This window comes from Catharus ustulatus, chromosome 3 (assembly GCF_009819885.2).
Source record: "Catharus ustulatus isolate bCatUst1 chromosome 3, bCatUst1.pri.v2, whole genome shotgun sequence".
In the NCBI taxonomy this organism is placed as follows: domain Eukaryota; kingdom Metazoa; phylum Chordata; class Aves; order Passeriformes; family Turdidae; genus Catharus; species Catharus ustulatus.
This window is the reverse complement of record NC_046223.1, coordinates 86,042,914-86,062,162: the sequence shown is the minus strand read 5'-3', so window position 1 is coordinate 86,062,162 and position 19,249 is coordinate 86,042,914. Positions and strand designations below refer to the sequence as shown.

At 36.2% G+C, this 19,249-nt stretch overlaps 1 protein-coding gene across 3 annotated transcripts in view; it reads left to right on the top strand.

Annotated features, from left to right (window-relative positions):
* Positions 1-19,249, top strand: part of MYO6 (myosin VI) — a 109,731-nt gene that overhangs the window by 42,599 nt on the left and 47,883 nt on the right. For all 3 annotated transcript variants that reach the window (XM_033054172.1, XM_033054170.2, XM_033054171.1), the window contains exons 5-11: positions 881-1,010; positions 2,018-2,123; positions 3,982-4,037; positions 6,232-6,329; positions 9,827-9,991; positions 14,437-14,517; positions 17,105-17,285. In XM_033054172.1, the coding sequence (XP_032910063.1) occupies positions 881-1,010; positions 2,018-2,123; positions 3,982-4,037; positions 6,232-6,329; positions 9,827-9,991; positions 14,437-14,517; positions 17,105-17,285 (817 nt within the window). The remainder of the gene's footprint in view (positions 1-880; positions 1,011-2,017; positions 2,124-3,981; positions 4,038-6,231; positions 6,330-9,826; positions 9,992-14,436; positions 14,518-17,104; positions 17,286-19,249) is intronic.

Here is a 19,249-nt window from a genome sequence, read left to right as displayed (position 1 = left end):
TGAAATAAGTGCTGAAAATAGAGCTATCTAAGAAATGTCATATATTGTGCAATCCAACCTTCTATTAATTTATCACACAATCCGTGTTTCAGTTTTCTGGGGGCATTCTCAGTAACAGCAAAGCAAATAAGTTATTGAAGCTGAAGGTCTACTTCATTTTCTTCATTTGCAGGTCTTTTCCTGCAAATCTGATTTTAAATTTGATTCTGACCCCTCTTCTTCCCTCTATGTAACCTGGCAATTATAACCAAGCTTTGAGAGTTTCCTTCAGAAACATTAAAAAAGCCCCCTCTCTTCAGTATTCCTTGTTCTATGGAAAGGTAAAAAGCAGTCTTTGTCTGAGATTCTTCTCAAATTCCCTCTCTGTGAGAGAACATTTGCATTCTGTATTTCTCTGTGGCTGAATGCTTTTATTGCCTGGCATGAATGCATTTCCAGGCAGGATCCTGTCAGTCCTTCCTGCTGAGTTGCTTCCATTAGATATTGAAAAGCTATCCTCCTCACTGGAGCACAGTGTGTTATGCTATCCATGAGCTTAGTTTATTTGCTTTTGAGGAGGAGGTTTTGGCGTCCCGTCCTTGATCCAGTAATGCAGACAATAGGAAATAATTTAAAAGGAGACTGGGAGAAGGGTCGGATTCAGGACATACTCCACAGCCCGGTGGTTAGGAAATTTTCCCAGGATAATTTCACAGAAATGCTGAGAAGATAATTAAAGGAACTCTAACAATATATCCTGTCTTGTATTTGCATTAACTGGAGAGAATCATAAATGCAATTGTTATATGGAGGCTACCATCTGCAATAGTAATAGACAATTGCTGTTAACCACTTACTTTGATACTGCCTAATAATTTGCTGTCCATTGTTTTCTTCACAGACCTATGTAGCCAACATTCTTATTGCAGTGAATCCATACTTTGATATACCCAAGTTTTACTCTTCAGAAACTATTAAAAAGTACCAGGGTAGATCGCTGGGAACATTGCCACCACATGTTTTTGCAATTGGTATGTATTGAGCCTATATTGTCTCTTAAAAAAAAAAAAAAAACAACATTGAATACTTCAGAGTTATCTGTAAATTGCCACCTGTAGCAGTAATTAATTTATTTTCAACTATTATAAAATAAAACCACTAATGGCTAAAATTGCAAATCTTCTCATCTTTGAGATGCAATTTGAAGAACTTGGAAATGAGTAACTGTGACAACTCTGTTAGGATTATTCTGTACTTCTAGTGTTTTAAGTCTAAGCAGTTTAAATATAATTTGCAATCATTAAAAGAAAAAAACCTAAAAAAGAAATAAACAAATTCAAACTTTATAAGTGAAAAAGGCATAATAATCATCAGCAGTGTTGTTCAGTGTAGTAATTTTCTTTGCCTTATATTACATTGCCAGAGCACATACACAGTTACCCTTCATATGTTTGTGTTACAAACAGAAAGTACATTAAAATATTATTTATGGCTAAAATCTGATTTCAGTCACTTTTGAAAATAAAAAATAATTGGAAACTATAATCAAACTTTGATGTGTAAAAAGTCTTCTCACTGTTTTATATTTCATTTTGAAATAAAAAATATAATTAGCTGGGTTTTAGTACCTGTTGCATAATGAGAGATTTTTCCGAGTTTCCTCAGATGTTACTTGTTGCAAAGTACAACTGAAAGTTTCCCTCTTAAAAATATATAAAAATTAACCTTGATTACTATTTTGTAAATACATTTAATTTAAAATATTTAGTTCTAGATGGTTGATTTTGGTTTTCTTTTAATATTCTGGATATAGTTGAGTAGGCCTTTGTTTTCAAGACTTTGACTTCTTACATGCTGGTGTGGGAAGAATTACAACTGTAGTATAAATTGAAAAGAAACAGAATTTAATAAACTGTAATGCATTCAACTGTAAAGATATAGTTTCTGAAAATGATACATTTTCTCATTGTAGCATAACTTTATCCTTGCAATTCTGCTGAGTATTAATTTTTGTCACGTTAACCATGTTCTTTTTAAGCTGATAAAGCATTCCGTGACATGAAAGTGCTTAAGATGAGTCAATCCATCATAGTCTCTGGAGAATCAGGAGCTGGCAAGACAGAAAACACTAAATTTGTTTTGAGGTTTGTATGTTTGCACCAAAGTTAATATGTGAATCTCTTGTGTTTATGCATTTGGTTGACATAGACGCAGAGCAAACTAAGATAATCAGTGGGTTTAAGATACAATTCAGTAAGATATATATTAGCTTCTACATGCACTTTATTACAAGAAATTGAGTTAAATGCTGACATGATAACATGCAGAAACAACTACATACAGAAACTTTAACTTAATTGTACTGACATCATGTAGTTATTATGGTTTATGATGCAGTCATTGTGGTATTGCACATCTGGTATTGTGGTTGATAAAAAAAACTTAACTAGGCATTTTAACTGTATCTTGCAAGACACTGTTGGTTTTGCCATAAATGTGTATTTCTGTGTTCTCCCCTAGGTCTTTTTTTTTTTAGTTTGCTTGAATATCTTTTTAACTTTAATGTACTTTACCTTAGGTTACGGAATAAGACTGAATAGTGGGATTTACTTATTTATTGATGTTCATGTGCAACCAATAGTAAATCACGTGTATTAAAATAAATGGAAGCCATATTGCTGATATATATCAGCCTTGTTTCCATATCTGCATTATCTTTTAATGGCTTTTTATCACTCTGGAACACTGTAACTGGAAAGAACTGCTCCATTAAATACACCCATGTCATAGGTGGCCTGATTATGCAGGAAAGCACCGTGAGGGTAGTGTAAATATGCTCTCTTGCCCCACCTTGGACTTGTTTCCCTCTCTAAATATTTAACTCCCTTTTCCCTAACATCATGTATTTTCTAGTATTTCTCTACAGTAGAGGTTTTATTTTCCATATCCCGTGAAGAACTGTCCCAACTGCCTGTCTGTCCTTCATACTGCTCTGCACTGCCCCTGTGCAACCTTTCATAGATAGCCGTGAGAATTACTGCAAGGTGCTGGCAATGATTTTTTACAGAGGACATCCTGACTCTGTTCCTGATAAAGAGTAACAAAAAAAGACAGCAGGCACTGGAAGAATATCTCACAAGAGATGCTCTTAACAAAGATTATTCTTCTGCTTCTCAGCAAAGGAAGAACTCGTTACACAACAGGCAAATTTCCTTGCTGTTTCTTCTCCCCACCACCCTCCACCATGGAGTCCATGTACAAAACATTACTGAGTTTTAAAAGCTGGAAATTTTACCCGTGTGTGATTAGAAAATAAAAGGTATTAGTGCAGCTCTTTTAGTGCAAAGATGGTTTTTGAAAGGCCCCATTTTCAAGAACTGTTTTTAACTTGTCCCAGATTCACCTGTGAATTTCCAGAAAGCATGGCCTGTGAGCAGGGAAAAAAAAAATTAAAAAGGACTGGAACTTTGGAGCAAGTACATTGTGGTTTTCTTTTCTCTTTCCTCAATTGCTAAATTGAATCTTGCCTTAATTACACCTGTAATTTCTTATCTTCACCATCTCTGTGTGGATTTTTATTAACACTGATAGTTACGAATACAGAAAATGTATGGATGACAACAGTCTTAAATTCAGGAAATAGACAAGAAACCTTAAGTGTTTAACAAAATTATTAATAAATACAGGCAATACAGTAATAGTTTGATTATATTTCCATTAAACTGTAATTTTCATATGCACGTTGAAAAAGAAATTTGTAGCACGTCTGGAAGTATTGAAAAAAATTGAAGTGTGCAAGAATATTTTTGTTACAACAAAAAAGAAAACTTAAAAGTTTAAATTAAAGTTTATGTCAAAGTGCATAGGTATTTGAAATTTAAAATCAGAATGCTTTCCGTATAGTAATTAGTTAGTATTTGTGTACAGCCATATTAAACCCTGATTAATTGAGGAAACCTGACATGAGAGGAATGATGCTGATATTTTTATCTTGCTTTACAGGTATTTGACAGAATCCTATGGCAGTGGCCAAGATATTGATGATAGAATTGTAGAAGGTATTAAAGTTTCTTTAATTTAACTAAAGGTTCCAATTTCTTTTTTTTTTTTTTCAGAAATGGGGCTCAACAGCAAGTGAATAAAAGCTAGATAGAAATACTATCACACTTTCTACAGCATAATTGCATAATTTACTGGTAGTTGATCTTGATCAAAGGTTTTGAATTTTTTTTCCATTTGTGGTTTACTTTATTTTTATTTATTATAGTATCATACAGTCATTTATCTAGAAAATGTTTATGTGTGTGTTTGAATTGAACTTTACACACCTAATGTACTTGAGGTGGTAATCCAAATGGAATTTTAAACTGCATAAAATCTGTAAGAACAAGATTGTTTTTTCATTACTATCTGTTAGTACCAGGAAAATGTAATTCCTCCTTATCACTATCAAGTTCTCAAAGTCAAATAAAGTAGGGAAGTTTATTTTCAATTATGATTCTGGATCATTTTTCTGTTATATCATTTTTTTGTCAGAAATCACATAATTCAGAACAGAACTTTGTATCTGTCTTTACAGTAGACTTCCAAACAAGGTAAAGAGAGACTGCGTTGATCCTTCTCGTTGAGCTTCTTGTATGTCCTTCCTAATTGAACAGAAAATAGCTTTTTGAGAAAATAGAAATATCTGAAAAACAAACAACCCTCAGCCAATCTAATAATTCCTCAGGAGTTTTAGTCCTCTATAGCATAGAATAAATTTATTTTGAAATTTCTTGACACTGTGTCTTTTTCTTAAAAAAAATTATTTACTTTTGCTTTAAATTTTCCTGTTTTCAAATTTGAACCACTTATTCAAGAGAAGTACTGGAGGCTTTAATCTCTTGTTGCTGTAGTTCTTAAATCAGTTCCTTAGTGAAATCCACTGTGTGCTAAAGGAACTTAGAAAGTGGGCAAGAGTTGTATAATGCCTGATGCAAATTAATTGGTACTTGTAGGTATTCCTCAAAGAATTTGGGCTTTTTAATTTAGAACAGCATCTGATGCATGAATTCTGAAGGTTCTTAGGCATGATTTTAATGAATATGCTTGTGGCATATGTATTACTAGAAGAACCTTTAGCCTAGCTGAAAGACCTTGTGCAATTTGGTTTTATTCATAATCCTTTCTTTAAAACTTAATATTGCATAAAATGACTGAATAGTTATCAAAGATCTTGTAAGAAGTCAGATTTTCATTTTTATAAACTTTGTTAAAAAATGGAAGTACAGCCAAACCAAAACCAAGTTAAGTCTCATGTCCTATTACATGATGCATTATCATGCATATTTTATCCAAGCATTGATGTCATTCCTTCATTCTTAATTTTTGTAGGAGCAGATATTTAAATGGCTAAATCTGAGTTTCTGCTCACTTAGTTTCCAGTGCTTATTTTTAGCTAGAAACCTTAAAATATCTCGCAGATATTTTTAGTGGTTTATTGTTAACATGATTCAGTAAACTACTTTTTTTCTTTGATCTTCAAAGCTAGTAAAATGTAGTCTTTCAGTCACCTTCTATTTCATAACTAATAAGCAGTTTCAAACTGCTTAAATTGTGCATGATGTTTTGTGTGAGTGTGTATATATATGTATATGAAAATTAGATTGCTTGCTTCCACTCTTTCTGTATGGGCTTTAACATGCTGAAAAGCAGCAGCCAGTAAAAAATCAAGTCAGTCAGTCACTTAATTGACCTAATTTGAAAGGGCAGTGTTAATTGGTTTTAGAAATCAACACACTTTTCTGATATTGTATTTATTAATTTCTGAATCAATCTAATACATTGCACGCATGACATTTAAGTGACATTTTTGTCTGTGGAATAAGTGGGTAGTTTAGATTTCATGAATAATAAATAATTGGGAAGTGTCAAATTCTGTGTTGTCTCATGTAGTTTATGTATCAGTTATTTATCTGCTTCCTATAGAAGAACATCACTGAACAATTTTTGATATTTGTCTCTGAATTTCTTGCAGTATTGATTCAAGTATATTGTAGTGTTATGAGATACTTAAATATTTAATTTTATGTTCCACCACAATATATCCAGTATAGTTTGCAAAATATAGTCTTCTAGTAGGTAACATTTTTCCTTTGATTTTCTTTATTCCAAGTAAATTCCCCGATTAATTAGAATGTATTTTTTCTCTCTTTCTTTTCTGTAGTTTCTTGACTGAATTTTAACACTATAAAAATTATTTTTCTTAAACAGCAAATCCCCTATTAGAAGCTTTTGGAAATGCAAAGACTGTTCGCAACAACAACAGCAGTCGTTTTGGGAAATTTGTTGAAATTCACTTCAATGAAAAGGTACTGGAGTTTTCTTACACATAACCAGTGATGGTTTTTTTGCCATATAATGGAAACGCTAGACTGGCAGAAGGCTGAATTAGACTTGCAGGAAATAGCCACTGTCCTACTTTATAGATTCAATTTGTATTGTGTCACCTTGAAAGGAAAACCAGAGCCACACTGTACTGTCTCATTACTGGAAGGCAGTGGCAAGTCAGTAGGAAAATTGCTTCCGCCCACAAAAGATTAACAATGGGTTCCTTCATTGTGTGTGTATCTTCTCATATGAAGACTAACTTGCTGTTAGGTATTCATCCATTCCTTTAATGCTCAAGTAAGTGTGAGTTGTGTATTAGATGTAAATGTATTTCAACTTCAAATGAATTACTGATTTTGAGTGTGACAGAAGTCAAGGAATTGGTTTTTTGATAGAAATACTATTCAACTGTATTTCTTAAGAAACATTTTCTCTTGTTTCGGTGGCATATATATACACACATTCTACAATTAAGGACAACTGTATGACTGGTCATATGTCCAAGTTGAAGACTCCTGTTGATATTGTCTGGAGATTACATGTGTGCTTCCTCATCTTTCTGACTGAGGACAGACCAACTACAAGAATTTGTTTATTTTCATGCAGACTTAAAGCTCACTATCTGGTCTTGAGCATGCAGTGTTTTCATCATTTGGTTAGTACAGTAATTTCATGATTATAAGCCGTACTGAGTATAAACCACACTTCCGGGTGCCAGCAACTTTTTGTTCTTTGTCCATATATAAGCCGCACCTGATTATAAGCTGCACGTTACAATACAGAGTGTGATAAAAGATATCTATTCTATCACCATCTGTTGAGGGTGGGGGCAGTGATCCTTATCTCCACGGCAGATATTCTGCTAATGGGCCATCCATTGAAACCAGGTGGGGCATTGTTCTTTATCTTTTCACACCCCATCCTTCCTCCAGAGAGTCATTTTCTGCTACTGGCCCATTGAGTCCCACTGTGTGACTGATAAAATTACTGCATCCCATTGGAAGTTGCTCCAGCCAGGGGGAAGAGCCCAACATTTCTTACCAAGATAAAACCACAGGTTTTGGGACACTAAGGGAGCCCCTTTCTCCACTGGACTCCAGAGGAAAACTAGATTTCTCCACATCACCACTGGACCTGTGGAGGGAAACTGCACCTTCTGCAGGAGCACTGCTCCAACTGAACCGCATCTGTCACTGCAGGAGGATGCAGCCACCATTTACAGTAATTTCACGACCATAAGGCGCACCGGACTATAAGGCGCACTTTTTTTTTTCAGGGAGTAGCTGCGCGGTGTGCAGCAAAGTAGCGGATTACTGGCAGATGCTCAATTTGCAAACATTTTTAAAAGATCGGTGTAACCTTTAAATGCAACCCCAGGCGCCGTCCCCATGTAGCGGGCCTCGGCACTCCCGCCCGCCCCGGTGCCATCTGGCACAGCTTACGGCTCCCACCGCGTGACCGCGCTGTGTCCCAGCTTCTCCCCGGCTGGCGGCGGCCGTGCCACTTCTCCCCGCTTTCCCGCGGCAGCGGCCATGCTGCTTGTAGCCGCTTTTCCGCAGCCGCACCGACGGCTGCGCCGCTTGTCACCACTTTCCTGTGGCTGCGCTGCTTGTCGCCGCTTTGCCGTGGCCGCAGGGGCTGCGCCGCCGCCACTTCCCCCTGGCCACCCGGGCCGCGCCGCCGCTGCTCTGATGCCACCGCCAGGCGGGCTCTGCTCGGGGCTGTTGCGAGCTTGCATTTCTCATTCCCCCTGCACCCAGGCCGGGGCCGCCCAGCTTCTCGTTTCCCCCGCGCCCGGGCCGGGAGTGGTGCTGTCCAGCTTCTTATCTGCCCAGGCCGGGGCCGGCGGCAGCTCCCTCCCTCCCCTTGCGGCTCCTGCTGGCCATGGCCGCCCGCTCCCGCCCCCCCTCGCTACTCGGCGCTCCCGCAGCGTTGCCCCTCCCATTGCGGCTCTCACTTCTGGTTTGGCAAATTTCCAAACTTTGTCCATTATATAAGGCACACCGGACTATAAGGAGCACTTCCGGGTTCGGGGGAAAAATTTAGTCAAAAGGGTGCACCTTATAGTGGTGAAATTACTGTAATGGGACTGCTACCAACACCCTGCCTGATGGGGTGTCAGGTTGTACTCTGACTTTGTCAGGGTTTGGAGTTTGTTTCTTTGTAGTACTGTATTTTTATTTTAATTTCCCTAGAAAAGAACTGTTATTCCTAATTCCCATAGTTTTGCCTGAAAGCCCCTTGATTTCAAAATTATAATAATTTGGAGGGAGGAGTTTACATTCTCCATTTCAAAGAGAAGCTCCTGCCTTTCTCAGCAGACACCTGTCCTCCAAACTAAAACAGCGACTTTTTGTTCTTTATCTGTATATAAGCCGCACTTCGGGTTCGGACCACAATTTTAGTCAAAATGGTGTGGCTTATAATCGTGAAATTACTGTAATTTAACTTCAGAACTTTTGTTAATAGTTTAGATAGTAAATAAATTCCTTTCTGAGAAGAGGGACTTTATCTGTTGGTCTGGTTCATCATAATACATTTATGGAAAGGATCAAAATTTTTACTTAAAATGATGGATTCATGCTCATGATGGATACCTCCCTGCCAACACATACATGGTGTTTCAGTTTAATTACTTCAGCTGAAGCAAATAGCCCCCTGAGTATCTTCAAAAACAGCTTCAAAGCTTGTTTCAGTTTTCCACTGCAAGATCAGCCTGTTTACCTGAGCCCCTTTTTTACAAGACATCACATCTCACTTAGTGGTCACCTTTTTAGGTCTGGTTTCCCAAAGTGGTGTGAGTACAGATGGAGACCTCCTGAATAAGGGAACAACTGCATAACTGCAATCAAATTTGTCACTCAGTTAATCCTTCTTAGTTCCTGTAATGACCATTAAGTTCAGGAATTTCATTGCTATTAAGACTTCTCCAGTCACAGGGAATTTTATCATACACCAGATAACAAATAGCTCTCAAAAATCTGTATCAGAATTCCTTCTCAATAAAGAAGTGCAAGTGTGGAAAATAAAATGTTGTGGTTTTTTTTTCAAGAATTAATTTGCCAAAGACATTGTCCAAATAATCATTCTATAATTTTAACCCTTTTATTTTACAAGAGTTTCAGTGAAAAACAACTAAAGACGGTAGCACTGTCATCCAAAAAGTGTTAGGATGGCTGTAGCAATGCTCTTTGCTGTAACTCCTGAGGTTCTGCTACAGATTTCTGCTTTTTGGGGTGAAGAAGACCCTTCTTTTAAGAAAAGTGTATGTATATACAATACATGAGCTGGGGAGAGAAGTAATGGTGAAGGCATTGTTGGTTTTTTTTTCTAGGCTTATTATATATTAGGTATAACTAGCTTCTTTAGAACAATTTCTATTGAGCAAGTCATGATCAACCAAAAGTAAATTGAAAACATGAATCTCAAATAATGCAAGAAATATTCAGATAATCAGAAAAATATTTCTTCTTCCTAGAACTCGGTGGTTGGTGGATTTGTGTCACATTACCTTCTGGAGAAATCTAGGATCTGTGTGCAAGGCAAAGAAGAGAGGAATTATCATATCTTTTACAGGCTTTGTGCTGGTGCTCCAGAAGACATTAGGGAAAAGCTGTATCTAAGCTCTCCTGACAACTTTAGGGTGAGTATCAGAGCCAGTATTTGTAAAGCTTGTCATATCGTCATATACAGATTTTCCTATAGATCATATTGAAATCTCTATTTATTATCTTTGACAGACTCATTCCTATTAAAAAACTCCAGATTTTCTTTTTGATAAATCTATTTGATCTTGGAATAAAGCTACCTGAAATTTTTCCTTACCGGAAGAATTCTTATACTTTATCTTAAAATTGAGGAATCTGTGCTCTTCCAGAAAATGTACTGTTGCATACCCAGCTGTTAGTAATGTTGTTATGGGCTCTTCTAGAGATGTAAAATGTGAATTTCTTCAGTGCAAATTAAATCTCCTGGTAAATACCAATCAGTTCTTTTCTTGTGTTCTGTCATTTGTTTCCATCTCTCACCATTTCTTGCCTTGTGTTTGGCTTGGAACATCATGGAAGCGGAATTTTGTGCATTCCTAAAATACATGGACCAAATCTCTTGGGTTTTGAAGGGTTTTGTAATATAACAATGTGAAATTACAAGGACATGAGCTAAATGACTGTCATCTCTTTAGACTTCCTTGATCTTAAACAGATGAGAAGCATTGCAAAGAATTAAGTTATTGCAGATTGTTTTCTTCATTGGTTAACCTTCCTACTTGGGTTTCTAAATAAAACTTGGACTGTGCTTATCTTTTGTACTCAGTTCCATCAAAATTCAGCAGAGGGCTAGAAACTTTAAATATACAAATGTCCTACCAGTTTTGTGCAAAGTGGGGGTTGCGCAACTGAGACCTAAATCAGTGCACTCACTCTGGGAAACGTGGGAGTACACTGGTCACCAGATAGGCAGCTGCTGCCTCTTGGCTTGGCTGAGTTAGTCTCTCCCTTATGGAAATGGGCGCAGGGCTGCACTTCCATGTTACATGCATGGTACATTTGTACTGCGGTATCAAGGCGATCTTGCTCTCTAAAAACCATGGCAGTACTATAGGACAAGTTTGCTTACTTTCTCAAGGCATTCCTAGGGGGCTTCATAGACCTCATGTTACTTCTTTAATTATTTCGTTTGTATCTTTTTATATTTTGTCTATTTGTACTCACCTATGTGATGGAAACTTGTTCTGATGCTTATTAGTAAAGAATTACTTCTATTCCCAAGAAGGAAAGTTTTTCTTTTGAAATGCTCAGCAAACACAATACTTAAGAATACCCAGTACCATTTTTATTTGTAAAATGTGGAGATAGTTTTCAAAACTTTCTTCTTTACTCTGCAGTGATTCTCTGCAGTATTCTCTTGTATGTTTTAAAGCTGAAATGTTGAACAGATTTTTCATGTGCATTTTTCATTGTGCAGCCACTTTTCCATTCAAGTTTATTTCTTGAAGTTAATAGATTTTTATTTCTAGAACATGGTGCCTACCTGCTCTTGAGGATTTTTTGAAATTGAGGATTTTTTAAAATCAAGAATTCTGCTCATGAGAGCACCCAAAGTTGTAGATGTCAGGGTCAGACTTTAAACCTATTAAAATCAAGCTGGTGCAAGACAGCACTTAACAACCTGAGTTCTTTTACAGACACTTTCTTGCATATTTCATGTATAAAGAGTTTATAGTCTCACCAGCCTTATCACACTGTCACTTTTTTTTTTGACTTCTACTAAGATTGTAGCAGGCACTTTACTTTCCATTAAGAATTTTATTGCTTTACCATAAGTTAGTATTATTTGAATTCTGAGCTCCTTGCATGTGAACGGTCCGCTCTGCATGTTAAATTAAAAAAAAATTAACAGCTTTTTCTCTCCCTTAAAGTAGGGTATCTTTAATTAAAAATAAAACAAACAAAGCCTTAGGATAATTTTCATCTTTGTAAGCTCATAATTGAATATAAATATTCTGAAAGTTTATTACCCATATTGCACTAAATTTTCATCATGTATCACTTTATGGGGGATTTTTAGAAAAACAAAACTGTAAAAGATCAATTTTCCTCCTAAATTTGCATTTTTTTGTCAAGATGATTTTTGTGTTCTTTATTCTTATTTGCCACTTCAGTTTTCATCATAAAATGGTTCTGAATAAGCATGCTTGTGTCGCTTTTTTTACCACACTTTGTTGACTGCATGTCTGGTTCAGAATTCACAGAAATGTCACTTTTCAAGTTCCTGATAATAGATAGTGATGTTACACAAGGCAAGGTTTGATGATTGATTCAGTATTTTCCTGTCAGTACTATTTTTGTACAAGAAAAATATTCATAAAAAACCTCGGACTCTAAAATTGATTATTTAGAAAAGTTCATCCTTTAAGTCACAGTTTTGCATTGGCTCTATTGTGCCCCTTGTCTTGAACCTTATGGTGTATTGAGTCAAAGTCCAAATCAGGGCTAGCTTGAGTTCTAAGACTCAAGCCTGATTTCTTTAAAGTACACTTAGTTGGAAATACGACCATCTGAAATGTAAGGGGTATTTTTTGTTCGTTGTTTTTGTTTTGTTTAGTTTTTTGTTTTTTTTTTTTTCCCCAAAGGAGCATAACATTATTAAAAGATAAAAGACAACTTAATTCTCTTTACGCCTTGGGTTTGCTTCCCTTTGATTTAAGTGATCCCTGGAATCTCCTGCCCTGCATCCATTTGGCCATCATGGCATAGGGACACATTGCTCTGGGCATGTAAACCAAAACCTTGCATTGGCTGCACCTGCCTGACCTGTCCTCTGGATTGCAGGAGCACTCATGGCCATTGCCTCTGTATTCGTCCATCTTTCCCCTGCAGCTTCCCTGGGGAAGTGAGAATTTATTTGGCCAAGGATTATGCAAATAGCCCTGCAGTTCTGCAGGTTTCTTACACAACCATTCTCCAGCACAACCCACATGAAAGTGTGCAGTCCTGGGTGCTCGTGTTTTAGGTTGCCCTGCAGAAGTTTTCAGAAATTTAAAGTCATGAGGAAACCCTGTGCTGAACCTTGTAGGTCTTTGTGCCTTGGAATGAATCACATGACTTTGAAAGTAAAGCTGCACACTAAATCTGTACCTGGAGTAATTCTGTACCAGGAGAACAGTAGATGAGGATGAGAAGCTGAAATTCTTTCACAGAAATTTCAGGCAGAAAAGTCAGATTGCCTTATGTTTGGGCTGCTGAAGTCACAATAGTGTGTTGTACTTCACTAAAAAAAACCAAACAAAACAGGCAAACAAAAACCTCAAACAAACTATACAAACCAAAACCCAAGTACAATGGTATTCAGATGTTCTGTATGATAACTTGAAACAGTGTATTTGTGTTCTTTTAAAAATATAATTTCTCCCCAGTATAATATATAAATTTACCCCAAGGTTTTAGCTTTCAAATGAAAACCATTATCTTGTGATTAAATTTCTTTTATGTAGGTTATCATTTAATACCATGCTGGTTCACATTCTCAACCTGTCAGATAAGTTTCCACACTCTCTTTTTGAAAAGTATGACCTTTTTCACTTCTCATCCCCAGTTTCTGGGATTGTGTTAGCAAGGCTGTAAAACAGTGATATATTGTGTTTAAAATATGCTTTGCATTCTTATTGGCTGATAAAGAAAGCTACAATACTTTGTTAAACACCAAGCTAGCTTTGAACAGCTGTCACTTTGTTTTAAAATTAAATTTGTCACCAAGTTTTCTTCTGCTGTTAGAAATGCTTTGAAGAATATTACGGGGTTTTGGAATTTTGCATGTAAATTTTAATCGGAAAGTAGAATTGTCTGTGTTCACCTATTAGAAAACATCTTTGTTCTATCAAAGAGTAAAGAATCAGTTCACTTCCTTCAGACAAAGAGCTCTGTCCAAGCTTTTGGACAGAGTTCTTACACTCAGATTAACAAATCAGAAAGAAAAAACTGGCGATCCCATTTTGCTGAAAGCAACAGTAATTATTTAAATCTAAATTCAGTCTGCTTTAAAAAACAGTAAATCTGTGATTACTATAAACATGAGGTAGATATCAGAAGCCAGGTTCTAAATAAGGCTTCTGCGGACACCATGTTATAAGCTTTAAATATTCGTCAGGCTTTTTAATTTACTATGTCTTCTATTACCTATAGAAATATTTGGTGAAGAAAAATTAGTAGTTTCATATTACTTATAGGCCAGAAAATTAATTTTTGTTCCTAATTTTGGTTGTCTTTTCTATGATCCTGGACTCTTTGAATATGTTTAATAGAATCAAAAAGTAAGGAAATATTGTGTGACTTAATGAATATTCTTTTGTGTCAAAAAGTATTTTAGTTGTCAAAATCAAGAAACTTTCAATAGAAGTTTGGTACTGTTGCAGTTTATTAATTTTGTAGATGCAAATACATACATTTCCAAGGAATGAATTAGGAGAACTTACCACGTTGTTTGCATCATATGGTTAAATCAAGCCATGCAGGGGAAGCCTTAAATAAAAACATATGTTTTCCTTAGTTCTCTCTTTAAATATGCATTTCCACTTTTTTATTGTTACAGTATTTAAATCGAGGCTGTACCAGATTCTTCGCTAACAAAGAAACAGACAAGCAGATTTTGCAAAATCGCAAAAGTCCTGAGGTATGTTTATATCTTCAGTTAGTTTATATTGCTAAGTAATGGAGACAGAATTGCAAGTGATTACAGTTTTACAGTGTGGATTGAAGTGTTCATTTTACACATCTTTATAGGTCTAAGAGGGTACTCTCAAAGCTGCTGTATTCAGAACTCTGCTTTGGAGTTCAGCCCTAGAAATACATTTTAACATGCATCATAAAATCCCAAATGGAATAGTGTATATAAAATGGTTTCCTCTTCATTCTTAAAATAATGTAACACTTAATGATGCAACTTGTCTTCTGTGGAAAACAAAAATCTAATACTTTTGTAATTTTCTTTTTTAAAATCTTAACTACTGGTAGGAATAGGTCAGAAGCAATGTTTTTTCCTGCAGCCATTTCTACTACTTGGAGTTTTGAAATGATGCTCCAAACTATTCTATAAATCAGTAGTGCAACCTCACTTCTAGCCATGACTATATTCTCCTCCTCAGTGCACTTTAAAGGTTTTTGTTTTCCCCTTACTATTAACTGCTAGTTATTCTGGAGCATGGTATTTCCTGGATGAAAGTCAAAACATTTATATCTTCTTGCTCCATCTCTGTTTACATTTTTTAGAACTGGAATTACCAGAATTTGTAGCACTTAAACCTTTGAACTGTTCACACTAGCATACTAAAGAATTTGTTCTGAATTATTAGCATATATGAATTGGAAGTTGTTAAAACATCTAATTAAAACTCTGTTCTCTAATAAAATTTTTATCTACTCAAAGTATGAAATTCACATTTGTGTAGCTAAAAGATATTTCAAATATTAATCAAATCCATATTTGTGATTCACTAGCAGGGTAATCTGCCCATATACCTGACAAAAATACCAACAAAACTTTATACAAGAACCTCTTTCCACCAAGTGGCCATGCCATCTCTTTCATAACTTGGTCTTGAAGCTCATGCTTAGCTATGGGAGGCTATATAATAGTTCATTTGCCCATGTCAACATTGTCAAGTCTACCCCTGGATTTCTAGTGGTTGTATTATTGTAACACTGAGCATGTAGCCCTCTCTTCTGTTGTTAAATGTAGGCTGTTTTCTATAATCAGGGATGGTGGGGAGTCACATACAAAAATCCTTGCATGAAATCACTGTGAGGCAGAAAGCTGGTAGATACTTCATTCTTGTCAAGCATATGGGCTAGCACTGGGGAATTATGCCTCAGTTTGCCCAATTTGCCTTTCATGATGAATTGTAATGAGTAGGCACAGAGTATCAACATTCACTTATTTTTGCTACTGGAAGACGAACCTGTGCAATCTCCTATTATTAATGTGATTTACAGGTGGGTGTTATAAAATTGTCCTCTGACAGACTTGAAATAAGAGAAGACTTCATTTGAAATAAGTGTTTGTCTAAATTAAAACATATTCAGAGAATAGTTCTGAAAATATATATGACATGAAGTAGCAGAACATATGATACTATATAATACTTATATGTTGCTGCCATATCTGTTTGAAGGCTCAGAGTTAAATGATATTTAAACCTAATACAGCCATTTAAACAAGAAATATATTGCCTTGTTCAGGTTTTTAAATTGGAAATCTAGTATTTGCTCTGTCATTTCATAAAAAATATTCAGATTGTTTATTTGAATAAAAGTAGCTGGAATAGTTAATTAATACTTCAATTATTTTTGTGTTTTCCTTATCAGGAAGATGAGGTGATCATTTTACATAATTAACATGTAGTTTAATGTTATTGATGTGCCTACATGTTGTGTGAAGTGAATTTTTCAGATGCATGTGGTGTTTTGATAAAAATCATGTTAGCTTATTTGACATTAACAAGACTTTTACTTGGTTACTTACTCTTTTTAATTGAAAACATTTAAAAATAAGTGTAAAAATGTAGCTTAGTCTGTGCATGTTCATGTAGTTTCTTGATTGCATGCAGATGTGTTACTTCCTACTATTTAAACTGGTTTATAGCTAAAATAGCTTTCAATGTGTTTAAATTAGAAAAATCGGCAAAATGTTAAAACTAGTATTTCAGAACATAGCTAGTATTCTTAACCCATACAGCACTGCAAACAACTTTTCTGTTTCTTAATTACCAGCAAAAGTTAACTAGTGTATTTCTCTAAATAAGTCTGTTTAGAATAGGGATAACTCTCCTGGTTCTGATTTGTCCTGTACTCCTGTCCTGTCATCCTATTGCAAGGAGCTCCATCTTCTTTCAGCTGCTGGGGGCTAGGACTCCTTTGTATTAAATGCTCCAGTAGCTCCATTAGCCAAAGTTTTCCTTCCCTCTGCTCATTATCTTATACTCCCTTGTCCTCAGCAGTCACATTCTCTCTAGCTTCTGCTCTCTGAACATAGTTTGAAGTTTGGTTTGAATTTAAAGTTTGAAGATCATGCTTCCAAGTATCAACAATTTAAAATAAATTAAGGTTCTTGCGAAGCCTATATTGTATGAAGAACTCGAATCTCTACTTAGTTTGGCATGCTTTTGTGTGCTTTTTGTTATGACTTATTCTTGGCTGTTAATATTTGCTTACATTTACTTTAAAGCACTTACATAGAATTTTTGGTTTTCCTTCTTTTATAGTATCTTAAAGAAGGTTCCTTGAAGGATCCACTGTTAGATGATCATGGAGATTTCAACAGAATGTGCACAGCAATGAAAAAGATTGGACTGGATGATGAAGAAAAACTTGACCTTTTTAGAGTAGTGGCTGGTGTCCTTCACCTTGGGAATATTGATTTTGAGGAAGCTGGGAGTACTTCAGGTTAGATGAAATATAAATAGTTTTTTGTAAAAATACTGAAAATGCCTCTTGATTAGAGGCATTCCTTTGCATGTGAATTACTGCTTTTGAAAGCTTCTTTGTGTTCGTGGGTAACTCAATCTTAATTCACCCCATTTTAAAGTCAAGTTTACCTGTTTGTTTTAAAGTTGTTCTTCTTTATGTGCTCTGAAAGCAAATAGGCTTGCCCTGAAATTGTTGAAGAACTCGTTCAGTGAAAAGTTTGATATAAAGAAAAGAGCCATTTTGTGTCTTAAAACAATACTTGTATTTTAATGATAGCTTTAAAGTCCTACTTCTCTCTAATATCACAAAAATATCTTGAAATTAGAAATTAGCAACTCCATCTGTAGGGAATGACATTATGTCCTTTGACTTCCAAAAATAACAGCATATTAGTATTTTGAGAGGTGAAGAAAAAAAAGTTACAGCAAAAGCTTAGGTAAATATGACTTCCTAATTTGAAGAAGTTGCTCACAAGATGAAGCAGTACAAGTGTAGTTGGGACTTAATTGCAGAATGTGCATGAAGGTTGATGAAGGAGAATTAATGATTTGGGAATTGTCCTTATTACCTTACTACTGAAGTCAGCCACTCTAAATTGAGAACTGCTGTCTATATATTCCTGAAGGACTGATTCCTCTGGGTCTGGATGTACTACAAATACACCTGTAGTAGAAAACATAAGTATTTAGGTCTATAGATAGAGTGAAATTGGTTCCTCCTAGTCCTACTTCAAGTATGTTATAACTATTGGTGCAGTTTGGAAGAGGCAGACAAAAGAACATTTTGAAAGGTACTCTGAATGATGAACTAAATGAGTGCTAACCTTGCAGGTTCACTAGCTCCTGACCCCAAGTACAGAATCGGCACAGTACTGTACAAAACATTCTGTTCAGAAGAGACCATGTTGGGCTCTAGTCCCATGTGTCAAATCAGGGCCAGTGCTGAATTCAGACTGGGTACCTAAGGGTTTCACATGGGTGAGCTGTTCTGGTTTTTTTTCCCCTCTGTAGATCAAATCAGAAGAACCTCCCCAGTGTCAGTTCCTGCTGTTGCCACTTTCATGAAGATAACTGAAATGAACATAATTAATGAGAATGAATCTGGGAAGATGCAGGTGTAGAGATGCACAGTGGCTTTGTGTAGCTCAATACAGTAAACTTCCCAGAGAGCTTCCCTGTTTGGGCGTTTGTGAGCTGTGGTTTAGGCACTGACAAGGTGGAAGAGTAAGAGGTGCAAATGTCAGTTTGAGGAGAAAATGAATAAGAAGAGTGGGAACCACAGATGGTAAGGAAAGTCAGGGTTTAGAGCAGGGAACATCACCAGAGAACTTACATCCTCTAAATATTGAAATTCAGACCCATTTTTATTCTGGAATAAATTATTGAACTTCTAAAATGTAAATGAATGTATTGAACTTCTAAATTCCAAATACATGTTTTGTTCTACCCTCACCTCACCCAGGGTGTGAGTTTGAACTGCTTCAGGCAGTCTCTTAACAGAGACCCTCTAAATTTCTATTGCTACCCTACTGTGAGCAACAGGAAATTAACGTAAATCAGTGCTAGATTTTACTGAAGTGGATGGTGTTCCAGCTGGAGATCTCTGCTGGCACAGAGGCAGGTGCAGAGCAGCAGGGAGGGCACCTCTCAGCTGTTTATCTCAGATATTACAGAGCCTTATCTCAGAAATCCAAGTGCCAGGAGTCTGCCCTAGCAGGCAATTCTGCTGCACAGCAAGGGAGCCTGGAGGATTACAGGAATAGCTAAGTTCCAAAGTTTTAAGTCACTAGTGTTAGTTTGTAGCACTTTTGCATTGTGGGGTAGTTCCTCCCTATAAGCAACCTGGACGGTGTTGTAGAAATACAGCATTTCACGTGTAGTTTCTGGGCGGGGTGTTATTTTTGTGTTTGTTGTGAGGGGCTCTCTAGGTTTTGAGAACCG